The sequence below is a fragment of the Brachionichthys hirsutus genome, chromosome 16 (genome assembly GCF_040956055.1).
Source record: "Brachionichthys hirsutus isolate HB-005 chromosome 16, CSIRO-AGI_Bhir_v1, whole genome shotgun sequence".
Classification (NCBI taxonomy): Eukaryota; Metazoa; Chordata; class Actinopteri; order Lophiiformes; family Brachionichthyidae; genus Brachionichthys; species Brachionichthys hirsutus.
Window position 1 is genome coordinate 8,649,028 of NC_090912.1, and position 14,475 is coordinate 8,663,502.

Here is a 14,475-nt window from a genome sequence, read left to right on the forward strand (position 1 = left end):
GATAAAGAAGCCGATGTGCAGCAGGAGTGAGCAGAGTTCAATTCCAAAATGGCTTTGTTTTTCGGCAAAAAACAATCAAGTATTTTAGTTGTGACTTTTTTGTTTTTTTGTTTTCATTTTCTTTATTCCCAACATTACAAATATGATTTAGGTGATTTCAAGGACTGGAATTTGTCTCACCCAAGGAATGAGTTTTGTTGCTTTTCCCCAAATATGCCATGAACAAAAGCCGTTTAAAGGTGTCTCCGTACATTTTTGAAGTAACTCTGCAGTTTGGGTGTGGAGAGAAGCGTCTCGTCTCTGAGGCCCGGAATCGCATCGTACAGTCGGTTAGCATGGAAAAGGAAAATCCAATCTCCCTTTCTCATTTTCAGTCTGCTCGCTTGCACCGTTCATGTCACCACTGCTCTGCATGCGAGTGAGAAGTCATCGCATTTTTCCTGCTGCAAAAAAAAAAAAAACCTACTGCGCTAAAACTGAAAATTCACACCAGAGATGCAGAAAGGCTTTGTCTCCAAATGCAGCTTAGTGTTTGCTTTAAAGTATGGATGGACAGAAGTTCTTTAGAGGAAGATGAGGAAGCAAAGGCAAACGTTGAAGCTCAACCCTCGTCCTCCTCCTCCACCACTTCTGTTACTTTAGCAAATAAGTTGCCTTTGTTCTCTCCCCTTTTCATTAAAAAGTAAATGTGCGTCTGAGCACAGTCTCGCAGCAGACATGGCTGGCAACCAGATTTCATTGATCGCCATCGCTCTCCCTCTCTCTCTCCATCTGTCTCTTCCTGTTCTCTGCTACCCTCAAACAGTCTCACGGTGACATCTGATTGGTGGGTGAAGCCCATGCCAAAAATGCTAATTGGCTCATTATGTAATTCGCCACAAGTGGACCAAGGCACCCTAGAAAGAGATGGGCTTAATTTAGACCAGGGGTGTCCAAACTGTTCCACAAAGGACCGAGACGTTGCAGGTTTTCCTTCCAGCCGGTTTCTCAAGCAGGTGATTTTAATTATCAACCTCCTCCTTCAGTTTGAGAGGAGGCGCACATTAGTGAGATCAGCTGCTGGAGAGATGGTTGGAAAGGAAACCTGGAGTGTCTCGGCCCCTCCATGGAAGAGTTTGGACGCCCACTGATTTAGATGAACTGCTTCTCACGGCACAAGTTGTTCCTAAGACCGCCAGTCGAGGCGGGAAGTTCAGGGTTCCGAACGGATGCCTTCCACATGCAGGATGAGCCTTGGGCGTTCTTTAGTGTGGAGTCATAACATTGAAAAGTGAAATATCTATTCATAGAGATGCAGGCACGTGCAGCGGCCGGGTAAATTCAAGCTGCTGCATCGGCATCCAGCAGGTTTCTTTTCTATCCAGAACCTCTGTCAAACAAGTCGCTCCAGCTATGATGTAACCCGAGGGCTCAGGTCACGCAGATGTAACGGTGACTCTCCTCCCTCCCTCCCTCCCTCGGCACTCATTGTCTCGGATTACTGTGGAGAATGCTTGACAGGAGAATTAGGCCACACGGCCTTCACGGTAGGAGATGGCCCGTCACCTCCATGAGCTCAGGATCCGCTCTCTAAATCAAAGCTGCGACTGTCAAGAACTGAAATTCAAACTGACTGAACCGTTTCCCCCAAATGCTTAGCTTCAGCTTAAGGTGCACAGGGAGGGGGGGGCAGATAAAGGTCACGCTCCGTCTTGATTTTACAACTTGGCTCTGTGGATTTGTGTAATGGTGTCGGTGGATTCCTTCCAAAGCGTATCCGAAAGGCCATCATCCCTTGAATGTTTGTCGGTCGCTTTGAGCCACCTTGTGGCTGTCGGCGGGGCGGAAGCTGTGTGTTCCGCCGGTTGCTTAATGAAATGCATCTGCACTGCGTGGCGGAACCACAGGAGCCAGACGTTTAGCCGCAGGGAGGAGGAGCTCCAACTTAAAAAACGTTATTTGTCTTTCAATCAGACCTCGTGGGATATAAAGAGAAACTTTTGACGATGTACCCATTTGAGGAAGTATTAATCGCTCCGCAGCAGCGGTAGCATTTTGGATCGTGATGATCTTTTTCTCTCCCGTGGCTGAATCTTAAATGACAACACAGGCCAGGGATAATGTAGAGCTTGCTTTTAGCATTTCTGAATGTAGAAGCGTAATGATGGAGCATAAATGGTTAGGATTGCTTTTTCTGCAAGTTTGAAATGGGTTTACTAAAGCGCCCACATCGCCTCAAAAATTGGATGGAATAAAAAAAGAATATTCAGACATGATCCCTGGAGCTGTGAATTTTGTGATTGGTTTGCTTAATTGGACCGTATTTACATGTATTAGCCACATTTGAACTTAGGCGATGGTAATATCATTCTGTGGTTATTTCTAGGGATGTTTTGTTATTTCAGGTTTTGTTTTGCCCCCGAGTGTGAGTCATTTGATTTTGAACAGAGTCCCAATCCGATACTTCTGTAATAGATTTTTAAAAATGTAATGACGAGTGAAGAAACGGATCCAGGATGTCCCTTATTTTTTTATTTTAATCATCTTATGTCAACATTTAACTCTTAAACTGAGCACTTCTGTGGCGTAATAAATAAATAAAGTACTTTTTTCACTTTTGACTTGGACTAGTGCAACAGGAAATATAAAATGCAAATATTTAAAATAAAATGAACAGCACCTCAATCTGCAGGTTTTTGTCATCCACTTCAAAATACTTACACAGCGCAGAATCGTGCGACTAGCTTCAAGCTGCTTTCGTCTTGGCCTCTATCTCACCACCGAATCTTATCTGGATCCAGAATGGAGTCAGGAAAAAATATACATATATATTTGAACATTGAAAACTCCATTTATGGATTCAAAAATCATTGAGAAATACAACTCTGATTCACTTTTACTTTTCATGGTTAGTGTTTAAAGATACCAAGAAAAATGTGTAACCTTGTTATGATGATGATCCAGATCACCATGTGGACGATGTAAAACTAATTATGAGGGGAATGAGCAGCTCGGAGGAGGTCTGCGCTCTGACTGCTTTTCTAGTTCTGCTACACGTCCTGTAGCGCATTCTGTGTGATGATTTCTGTACTCGGACTCGGTAAAGTATGCTGTTGTGTGTTTGCCTTCAGTTTGTGGAGACCATCAGCAGTAAGCAGACCGAGTTGGACACCTTCATCGCCGAAGGATACAAGACGGCTTTGTCCGAGGAGCGCCGCAGGTACTGCTTCCTGGTTGACCGCCAGTGTGCTGTGGCCAAGAACGGCAGCGCCTACCATGGGAAGGTATGTCCAGATACCACTTGATGTCAACATTGACGATAAATCTTGATAGCTATAGCTTCATCTGAAATATGGGCGTGGCTTGATTCAATTTGATTGGCAATAGTGACCAAAATAAATAAACCCAACAACTCATCTTATTTTGAAGGTTAATACATTTATTCATGTTTCACCCACCCCCCCCCCCCCTCTAATCTGCCCACTTATAAGTGGAAAAATGAAACGCAAACATGAAAATAGTTTGAAGTCAATTGAAAATCTATTAAAACCTTTGGAGAACATGCGTGTTAATGACGTAACCAGGAGATAGTTACAGAAAATGCTAACGCGCTTCTACTTGCAAGTTTTTCCAGTCACCCATTCACGCTCACCAGAAAGGATCACGTGCAACAGTCAGAGCAATGTGGGCTTCAGCGGTTTGCCCTGAGACACTGAGAGGACGGCCCGACGTTGTCAGCTGTTCTTTCTCTTCATGCTATGGCATTGCCCATTTTCCTTTTTTCTCCAAAAAAGAGCACGCCAGGAGGAGCATATTTCAAAGTCACATTGGCATTGACCGCACATAGGAGCGTCTTCATTTTAAAAATTCATTAAGACTGTAGACAATCCCCATGTATTGCACCATTAAAGGTAATGGAGCGTCAATAGTCTGGTGTTAGACATGGTTTTATGCTGGGTTTGTGTTCATGTCTCTGTTACCAACATGAAACATACCCATTACCAGAGACTGAGAAATTCTTGGGTAAGTGAGTGCATCAGTCTCCCGGGATTGCTGGTGGGGTGTGAGCTGCTGGCATGAAGATGTGGCTGGGGGAAGACTTTGTTTTCAACCAGGATTCTAGTCATTAATCAGAACCGGGGTGTGCGTGGGAAGAGAGGCTCATCTTCAGCAAAGTGACGCACCCTCTACCGGAGGGTGCGTTTGTGTGCAAGATTTATGCGTGTCTGCGTGTGAGAGCTCACACAAAGGGGAGCGAGCCGCATCTGTTTCTGCATGCGTGTTTGTGTGTGTCCTGTAAAGTCGGCCACAAGTAGCACGCATGCATTCCTGCACAGCCGTATGTAGGGGAGAGCAGCCGCGTCCACAGCTTGTGAGATGCTGATGTGGGCAGCTTGGTTGTTGGTCCGTCCCGCTTCCTCATCCACGCGGCACATTATCATATTGCTTTGCAAAGGGCAGTGGTCAAGGATGGCGTGGAAACAAACTGAGAATTTTAACAGTTTATTAAAAGACTATTATATTCTAAACTATTATAAAGAGTTTGTGTTAATGTAACATTTTCAAATCTTCTGTCCAGATTATTACTGAAATGAGAAGTTCAGATGGATCTGGGCACTTCCCTATGCATGGCTGGTTCGTCTATTTCTCATAGGAATATAATGCATCTCTCCTGCTTAGTCGCCGTTGCAGGAACTTAACGGTTTGAATGTAACAAGTATTTATTTCTATGAAGAAATTTTGTGGCGTGTCACGGTACGGATTTGATGGACCCGTTTATGGTTTAACTGAGCTTTTTATTTCCCCTGGTCATGCTGGAGCTACATCAGTATCCATCTTCTCTCATCTATCATTCCTTCTTCCAGGGTAAAGACCTTCTGACCCAGAAGATACCGGTGTGGCAGCAGGCTTGCTCAGACCCCAACAAGCTGCCAGAGAGGGCCATGCTCCTGGCCCAGCAGATGGGCTCTGCTGCCCTGGGCGGGACAAGCCCCCTTCATACCTCCAAATCCAACCTGGTTATCTCAGACCCGATCCCTGGAGCTCAGCCTCTTCCTGTCCCCCCAGAGCTGGCTGTCTTCATGAGCGGTGGCCTGGGCCACCCAGCGGTGAGTTTAGGAATGCATTTGCTTTGACTGTCTTATTTTTCCAGTGACAATAGGAAGTGATCTTGTTTCTATATTTATTTTGAAGAAACGTCAAGTACTTTGTGTGCTTTTTATTTGGAGTGGCATTACATCAACGGCTTGATTACCCTCTGGGTAATTCTTTATCAGATGGGGCTTGAGCTGATTAATGCTCACGCTTCCAAAATGTTAGGCAGTTCACATCACAGTTAATGAATGTTCAGTTGTTGCTTTTTGGATGAGTTTGATTTCAGTTGGCAAAAGTTGCTTTACTAAAGGGGTGAAAGACGATTGACAGCTGAGCCTTCATTTCTGCCTAAACATCTGAATTGGGCCCTTTTATAGAGAACAAGATCAGACGGAATGTCGAGGCGCAGCCAGGGCGTTGAGGGGTTCCGGCTTGTTAGCCTCAGGAGTGGGTCGCTGCGTTTTGCAGATGACGTGCTCCTGTTGGCTTCATCTGGATCGGATCGCCGCTGCGTGTGAAGCGGCCGGGATGAGAATCGCCACCTCTAAATCCGAGGTCATGGTTCTCAGCCGGAAAAGGGTGGAGAGTAACCTCCAGGTCTGGGAGAAGATCCTACCCCGAGTGGAGGAGTTCAAGTACCTCAGGGTCTTGTTCATCAGTGAGGGAAGGATGGAGCGGGAGATCGACAGACGGATCGGTGCAGCATCTGCTGTAATGCAGACTCTGCACAGATCCGTCATGGTGAAGAGGGAGCTGAGCCGAAAGGCAAAGCTCTCCACTTACCGGTCGATCTTCGTCCTCCTACCCTCACCTGTGGTCACGAGCTTTGGGTAGTGACCGAAAGAACAAGATCGCGGGTACAAGCGGCTGAAATGAGCTTCCTCCGTAGGGTGGCTGAGCTCTCCCTTAGAGATAGGGTGAGAAGCTCAGCTCGGAGTAGAGCCGCTGCTTTGAGAGGAGCCAGATGAGGTGGCTCGGGCATCTATTTAGGATGCCCCCCCGGACGCCTCCCTGGGGAGGTGTTGAGGGCACGTCCCACGGGGAAGACCCAGGGCATGCTGGAGAGACTGGCTGGCCAGTCTCTTGGCTGGCCTGGGAAAGCTGGGAATCCCCCCCCGGAAGAGCTGGAAGAAGTGGCCGGGGAGAGGGAAGTCTGGGCTTCCCTGCTTAGGCTGCTTCCCCCCGTGACCCGGCCCCAGATAAGCATTTGAGGATGGATGGATGGAAGATCGGACAAAAAAAATTAAAATCTCCAGGCTCACCTTTAAGACGAGACTCTTGGACGAAATCTAACAGAACTTCAGTGACTGCCGAAATCCTCATTTATTGAATTGAAGTTACTTCATATTGATACTTCAGCCGAGTTTAGGTTTTTCAGAATGGAATTGATGCTGCTGCGATATTCACACTTTCACCTGCTCATTCCAGAGGCTGATGGGCCCTGACGGCATGTCCATGGTCAACGGGACAACAGGGGTCCACGGAGAAGAATACTGGACGGATGGAGGGACAATGTCCGTGTCCCAAGTCAGGCCCTCGTCCCCTCAGGCCCAGGCGCAGGGCCAGGGCCAGTCCCAGGCTCAGCCCCAGAGACAGGTCAGCGATGTCTACTCCAACACCCTCCCTGTTCGCAGGCCTGCTCCCGCCAAGAATAAAAACCCCGTGGGTAAGATATCAGACGCCCTGCAGCACCGCCTTCCTGAAAAAATACAAATACAATTCTACGTATTTCTTTCAAATATCTTCGACAAATATAACCAGAGCTACCAATCAATCTGTGGGCGGCGCGGAAGACAGCTGCCAGCGTCTTAGGACACACAAATGCAACCGCTAGCTTGAACTGCAGACTCCAGTCATTCACAGAGACTATCTGGACGCTCCTCAGGAGAGACCCGGACCCTGCCCAGGTCCAGTTCCATGGCAGCGGGCCTGGAAAAGAACGGGCGCTCCCGTGTCCAGGCTATATTCTCCCACGCTGCGGGCGACAACGGCACCCTGCTCAGCTTCGCCGAGGGAGACGTGATCACCCTGCTAGTGCCCGAGGCCCGCGACGGCTGGCACTATGGGGAGAATGAGAAAAACAAGATGTGAGTTGCTATTCGTTTAGTCTGAATCCAAGCCATGGGATTCCATACAGGTTTGATCCCCGTTCCCGTACAGCGGCGTGGAGCTTAAGGTCTTTGCTTCCCCCCCCCCCCGCAGGCGTGGCTGGTTCCCTTTCTCCTACACGCGTGTGCTGCCGGAGAGCGATAGCGAGAAGCTTAAAGTGAAGTACGTAGTATTTAATGTTATTTTCCCCTCTCCAACCTGTGTATCGGCTCAATGAGCACAAGTCTGATGCCTTTTGTTTGCCTCGCCTCCCAGCCTGCACCATGGGAAAAGCAGCAGCACGGGGAACTTGTTGGAGAACGATGGATCACTGCCCACACCTGACTACGGCCTGACTGCCCGACTGCTGGCGCAGAGCCTAGCACAGACCCGCCCCCGCCCCTACAGCATGGCAGGCTTTGGTACACAGGTACAAGTAAGTACAATTGAACATGTGTAGGAGCCTCGAACGACGCACAGGCGCCATCTGCAGCTTCTGCCGTGTTTCGTCTTGAGTTGCATATTTGCTTTGAGTAAATCCTGCATGAACTGAAGAGGACTTTTGCTCAGTTTCTGCTGCCCCCTGCTGTTTTATATGAGAAGCACGCAGCATTGGAAAAAAAAATTTTTTTTTTACCTTTTCAGCCTGCTGTTGAGGATTACGATGGCCGCTTTGCCACAAGGTATGTGCCTCCTTTGCCCTCCGTAATCGACTGTTGCTGTTAATGAGTTACCAGTCGTCTGTGAGAATTTGTAGAAAAGTATTATTATATTGTATAGAAAATGATTTTATTCCCCTGAACATCTTAATGCGTGCTGCATTCTCCTGAATGTGAAGTGTTGGGAGTCGCAATTACAAACATCAAGACAAAATATTAGATGATGAGAAATGACATGGAAGCAGAACCTTTTTTAAGTTTGCAATTGTCACTCTTTGACAGGATATACTTTTTTATTATTATTTGCTGTAGTTTTTATTTTTCCCCAATTACTAATACAGTCCAAAATTTAAATACATACTGCAAATCCACCTTATGGGTACCGGGAATAATGGCAAATCTTCTCATGTAAGAGTTAGGGACTCAGTCTGATAATAAAGAGTTGGCCGTTACTTTTCTTTTGCTAAATCAAGTCAGTAGAGGCCTGATGACACGTATGCATAGAGTTTATTGGATGTTTCCTGTCTTTTTTTATGCTCCTCTTTGCTCTTTCTGTATTTTTTTTTCTTTAAACGACTCTTTGAAATTAATGAATGTAGTTTAGCTGGGGTCCACTTTATTGCCCCCCCCCCCCCCCCCCCCGCTACTCTTGGCAGAGTTTGAGCCGACTCACCGGGGTTATGGATTATTCTGTGCCTGTTTTCCGTGTGATCAGAGGGTAATACGATTGTCTCCGTGTATATAAATGTGTCTGCATGCGTGCGAGGCTGTAGTGTGGTGTTTGCGCGGGGGGGGGTACGTGATCACGCTGACCTCATCTCAGTCATCACTGCCCCGTCAGCCTGGGGGCTCCAGTGTCGAGCTGTTTTACATACATCTTGTCTGTTTTCTTCTGTGTCAGTATCAGTATCTGTCCTGCAGGGTGCATTCACCCCCCAAACGGACTAATCCAACGCTACATCCGTCCAACTGAGGAGATGACTTTGATTTTCTCATCAACAGTTTTTTGTTTTTTCTGACAGTTACCATCAACTACTTGCTTGTAGTTGATGGTAACATCCAAGCAGTCGAAGTGTCTCGATGATAAAACAGTGTTGATGAGGGAATTGGAAGTCCAATCTTCCTGATCACGGCAGGTGTGTTTGGAGTAGTATCTGTAGGTGGGGGTCGGGTGGGGGTAAATTTCCAGACCCCACCTACGCTTCTCTTAAACCCTACCTCACCGTCTTGTGCCTGTCTTGTCCTTCTTCATTTCTCTGAGTGTGTCCGACCTGGCAAGCTTCCTTCTCTCTTTGTTCCACAGTGACAGTCCTGATGGCAAATTGATTTCGACTGTGTGAGAACAGACATACAGACAGACACTCCGGATAGCAAAGGGGCCTCGGCCCCATCTTTGCCCCCCCCCCTTCTTAGCCTCCCTCCTGTCCACTTATCTCCTCCTCTGCCTCCACGCACACCCCTTCTCCAAGTGGAAGAGGCCAGTTTCATCCCTCCTTTCTGTCCTCTCTTCCTCCTCGGGTCCCTCCTTTTCCTCCCGCCGTCCTTCCCGGGTGCTGCTGCTGCTGGTGTCGGTGTGGACAGTAGCGGTTGGTGGGTGGAGGATTGCGTTGAGCGGGAGAGCCAGAGCGGGGCCTACCTGCTCGGCATGCAGCGATATGGACTCTGAGTGCTCTAGCGCTGATCACGGTCCACCATCCCGGACTGATCTCTCTCAAGGGACTTGCCTTTTGCTACTGCTTGCCCTTCGTGCATGTACCTGGTTGTGTCATTTTGTTGGACTAAAGGACATGTTCATGTACTTGTACAAGTGCCAAAAGACTTAAATGTCATTGTACTAAAGCCACTGGCTGAATGGCCTTTCTCCAGCACACTTGCTCTTCTTCGACGTGAGGCTGTGCAGCAGATTACTGTATTTCTGTTCTGGGAGATCTTGTAAGTCGTGCTGTGCATCCTTTGTGTCAGTGCTAGACTTGATTTTTTCCGTCTAGAGGGTGCGTGTGTGTGTGTGTGTGTGTGTGTGTTATATTTGCCTTACTTTTGCTTCTTTTTTCTACTAAACACAGTTTATGTGCAATGAAGCAAACCTGAAAAAATTGCGCTTGAAGAATATACGGCATATATAAATATATATACATTTAAATTGTTTGTCAGCCCACCAAAATTTCCACATTATGAACAATGCAAAATAATGTGTTTATATAAATCTTCGCTAAAATGTTCACCCTCAGCACCGCAGGAATTATTCTTTTATTTGTTCCTTTTACGTTCTTGTCTGAACTTCCTGCCAGAATTGTCCTTTTGTCGGAAGCTGCAGCGAGTTTGGAGCAGATTTTATTTTATTTTCTGTTGACTGTCCTCAATAATGGCTGTGAATTAGTTTGAGGTTTTACAATGAACACGGCTCCTGCAGCTCTCGTTGTTATTTATGATTGTATTCCCTGAGTGGCTATGTAGTTTTTGGTCCTTTTATTTTGACCAAAAGAAAAAAAAATATTCTATTGTCCTGTACACAAGAAAAAGACTATTTCCAGAAACTATGAGAAAAAACTACTGGATCAGTTGTGTTTATCTTATGCATGCTGTGTGGAGGGAAATCAGAACAATGTGATACTGGAAATTGACCTTGAATGTATGGTGACTTTTTACAAAGGTATTCTAAATAAAACATATCTCTATATATTAATAAACAGTTTGGTCTGACGAGAAATATGTTCTGTCAGTCACAATGACATTTTGAGTTTCGTTTTATCTCCCCCTCCCTTTAATGATTGTTTATTTGCTGTTGTTGTTGTTTTACTTGCATGCATGTGTGAATCATTTCAGCAGCATGTAATATCGTCTTTACCCCTAATAACACCCGTGGCATCTGTGCTGCTCCGTCTGTGTGTGTGTGTGTGTGTGTGTGTGTGTGTGTGTGTGTGTGTGTATCGTGAGAATATGAACGTTGACTTTTGTTGTATTTTCCTTTTTTATTGTGTATTTTATTGGATCTGGTTGCTAGAAATAACGCGCACATTTTAGCAGACGCGTCCTCAGAGCCCATGCCTGTTGACTGCACTGCATTTACACAGCACTTGCAGTGCTTCATATTGCAATGCTGAGCATGTTCTTGGTTGCATGCTTCAGTCCCCCCCCCAGTTATAGTCACTATCATCCTACAGTACATTCACCCTCTCACCTCTTGCACCAGACTAACCAGCAGTGTTTGTTACATAATGTGACCCCCATGCATGATCTGAGAGATGAGCCATTCAAACCCAAAGGTTCTCTTTACCTTCCAGTTTGGGTCCAGAAATGTCCCGGTTCTGAGGGAACAGGACCTCCGTAAGTCGCCAGCCTCCATCGCCTTTCAGCCAGCCAATCACTCTTCTCTATCTTTCTTCCTGTGACTGCCCAGCTCTGTCATTGGCTGTCTGGCTGCAGTAGGATGATGGGAATCGCAGGTCTTTTCTGTCCCTTTTGGCTTCTTTGGATGCGGCAGCAATTGATTGTCAGTCCAGCAGGCCTTGGGTTGTAAAAGAATCACCTGAATTGTATTTCTATTTCTAATTGTGTGTGTGTGTGGTTAACGGTATCATAAACACAAACCCTGCATGCATGCATATTCTTAAGACCTAGTTTGTTTTCATCTCTTTCGCTCTTCAGTTTCCTCGCTACATGCTTGCTCACTCGGTACCACTTGCTCAGCTTTACTGTGAGAAGCAACTTTGTAGGAAGGATGATTTCTTCGACTGCGGTTATGTGCCGTCCACGTGTCTCTCTGTCTCATAGTGCCATGTCCATCCTAAATATCACTGTTCCCTTTCTCACCCCTCCTCTCCCCACAGTGACCGCTCCTTGGAGGTCTACCTCCGGCCCACCTTCATTGACGACCGATCTGCACCCATCTTCTACTAGCGTCTCGCTGTGACGCTTTTGTCCACTAATGGGCCCTTTTGAACGGGAACGTAATGCTGGCATGTTCAAATTGTATGATGTTATCAAAATAAGGATCAGACGCATTGTTGGTTAGGAAGATCTAACACCACCTAATTTTTTTTTGGGGGGGCTACTGACATGCACTCTTGAGAATTTCTAATTAATCCTTATGATGTTTTGAAAATGCTTCCCCAAGCGTCTGCCTGAACCTTTGAGTGCAAGCCGATAGATTTTAGTTCATTAGGTCCCAGCAACTGTGGAGGAGGTATGGCTAAATAGGTTATACTAGTGGTTCCGTCCCATTAGTCATCAGCGTTTCTGCTCTGGGATTTTTGTTTCCGTTTTTTAAACAATGTACACTGTAAATTTCACTTGAGGGATATTTACATTGACAAGCAGCAAAGGCACATTAGTTACTTAAATGAGGGCGACTCGAACTCGGTCTGCAAGTTTTCAGGGCATCCCTGGAGACAGTAGATTCGAAGCTGCCACAGATAGACAGAGCTGGTCATTAAGTGATAAAAGCTTATAATTCTGCTTCTGCAAAGTGAGGGATTGCTATATAATTACTCGTGGTGATACAGTACACCCATATTTCCATGTGGGAACTGTGCCTTCTTCTTCTTTTTAAAAATGTGTCGCTTCATGCAAAATTGACCCAGGCGCTCACTAAACTGGTTTGAGGGCATCAAAGTTCGACTTGTGTTTTTGATATTTCTGAAAACATAAGTTTGATATTTTTTTTCTTTCATTTCTTTGCCTGTAATAATTACATTTCCTGCTGCCAATAAACCTCCAGCACTTTTTGCTCTTCCCACTGGAATATTTCCGACTGTTAGAATTTACTTTGGTTTAAATTTCAGTAAGATGCCAGCTACACAAATTACAGCGGAAGGCGTAATGGGACTTTTCTGTCTTTAGCTTTGAGGTGAAGTGGTAGCTTATCATACAAGGTACAGTATTATCATGACTTGTGATCATTCATTCTCTTATTATACGCTCATCTAAGGGATGGCTTTGGAGCAGAGATATATATCTGATGGTGTGATGCATCAAGTGAAACTGTATGTGATGGACAAATGTGTATGGATGAGTGGCGACTGCAATAAAACAATTAAACTCCCCACGGATGAGTCCATTACACTGAGCGATATGATCGGACAAATTCATTTCTACTTTCCTATAGCTTTCACTTTCCTTTCTCACTTCTGTCCCGGTTTGTACTATATCTGTACTGTACAGAATGTGAAACTAAATTATCTTGTCCAAAATAAATGAAAATGGGCAAAAAATGTCATACTTTGTACATCTTCATGTTTTTGTCTACGTGTTTTTGCCCGCTCGATATCATTACTGGTAAATCACCGAAACAAGAAGGGGGGGGGGGAGTATTTGAATTTATTCATTTTGGATGGTACAATAGGACTGAGTAATGAGAGAAATGGAAACAGCGACGTCGTTACTACTCGTGCACACAACAGTCTGCCTCGTCTTCTCCCAAAGTGTCTCCCGTTTCAACCAATCAGCTTTGTGATATCTCCTTGGCTTTATGGGACACGTCCTCGGTTACGTCTTTCTAAGTCGTACAAAAATACTGGCAACATTTTCTCTTGCCAAATACAAAAGGCAAGGTGAGACAAAACAGGATTGGCACTTTGAGCTACAGAAGAATGGGGAGGGCTGGTGGATACAGCAGTAGTAATTCAAGTCAAGCTACCTGCTACATATCAATAAAACATTCATACAATAAGGGTCAAATGTCACATTTTCAATTTTCTATCTTGTGCACCTCAGTCCTGGCATTCAGAATAAATGTAATGAGAAAACAGTTAATTTATTGACCCAGAAAAGATGCATAAACACAGATAATGACATTGGACGTCTATGACGTGAGAAGGCTGAATTTTGTTGAACCTCTGTCACCTTTTAGCTGATGAAATGTGACATGAAAATGGGTTGATGCAAAAATAAAATGAAGATCTAGTTGATAAAAATAGAAATGTAACTGGTTAGGAGATTTCATTCCAGGATCTTTATACAAAAAAAAGTACCCATTTGGCTGTAGGTCTACAAAGTGCTTCAGACGGATAAGATAACTGCACATCATGAACTGTATTGCGTGGTTGTGGTATTAAGGTGCCCATCGCCACCATCCAAGGCTATGGGCAAGAAGATGTGTTCAGAAACGCACCGCAGCTTCTTGTGTGACAATTTGTTGTTTGGCACTGACAATGAGTGTTGTCTAACAGTCTTTAAAAAAAAAAAAGATACAACATTAAGTAGATGGACCAAGACAGCCAATGAGAGGAGCAGTGACTGTGCTACATTTCATTTAATTTGTATCTTTTTAGTTCATCAGATCAGCAACATGCTTGTTGAAACTAACATTGATGATTGACTTTGTATCGTCTTGTCTTGGCTGCAGTTTTCGTTCTTCACCAAATAAAAGTTGTTGAGATTCTGTCACTACAATGAGGCACTGTCTCATAAAGGGTCACCAGGGTCAGGTAACCTAGACATTGATTAAAAAATAAAACTCTGTAAAACATCTAGATTTAAGACTGCTGCTGCTTTTCTGCGTTGAGAGGGATCAGGACTCATTTTCCTCCGATCTGTCTGTGGGACACTCTTCAATCTTTTACGCTGTTACTGTTCGCTGTTGGAAATAATTGGTGTTTCTTAAATTGGTTTCACAGTAAGAGAGATTTTAAAGATTAGCAGTTTTGTACCACATACA

At 45.2% G+C, this 14,475-nt stretch overlaps 1 protein-coding gene across 2 annotated transcripts in view; it reads left to right on the forward strand.

Moving 5' to 3' along the window:
* Positions 1-13,023, forward strand: part of LOC137905265 (BAR/IMD domain-containing adapter protein 2-like) — a 44,401-nt gene extending 31,378 nt beyond the window's left edge. Inside the window, exons 7-14 of one of the 2 annotated variants that reach the window (XM_068749480.1) lie at positions 3,111-3,263; positions 4,845-5,084; positions 6,502-6,739; positions 6,959-7,160; positions 7,276-7,344; positions 7,438-7,597; positions 7,807-7,844; positions 11,648-13,023. In XM_068749480.1, coding sequence (XP_068605581.1) covers positions 3,111-3,263; positions 4,845-5,084; positions 6,502-6,739; positions 6,959-7,160; positions 7,276-7,344; positions 7,438-7,597; positions 7,807-7,844; positions 11,648-11,717 — 1,170 coding nt within the window. In that variant the 3' untranslated portion in view covers positions 11,718-13,023. The remainder of the gene's footprint in view (positions 1-3,110; positions 3,264-4,844; positions 5,085-6,501; positions 6,740-6,958; positions 7,161-7,275; positions 7,345-7,437; positions 7,598-7,806; positions 7,845-11,647) is intronic. The other variant, XM_068749481.1, reaches the window with a different exon arrangement.
* The last annotated feature ends 1,452 nt before the right edge of the window (positions 13,024-14,475 follow it).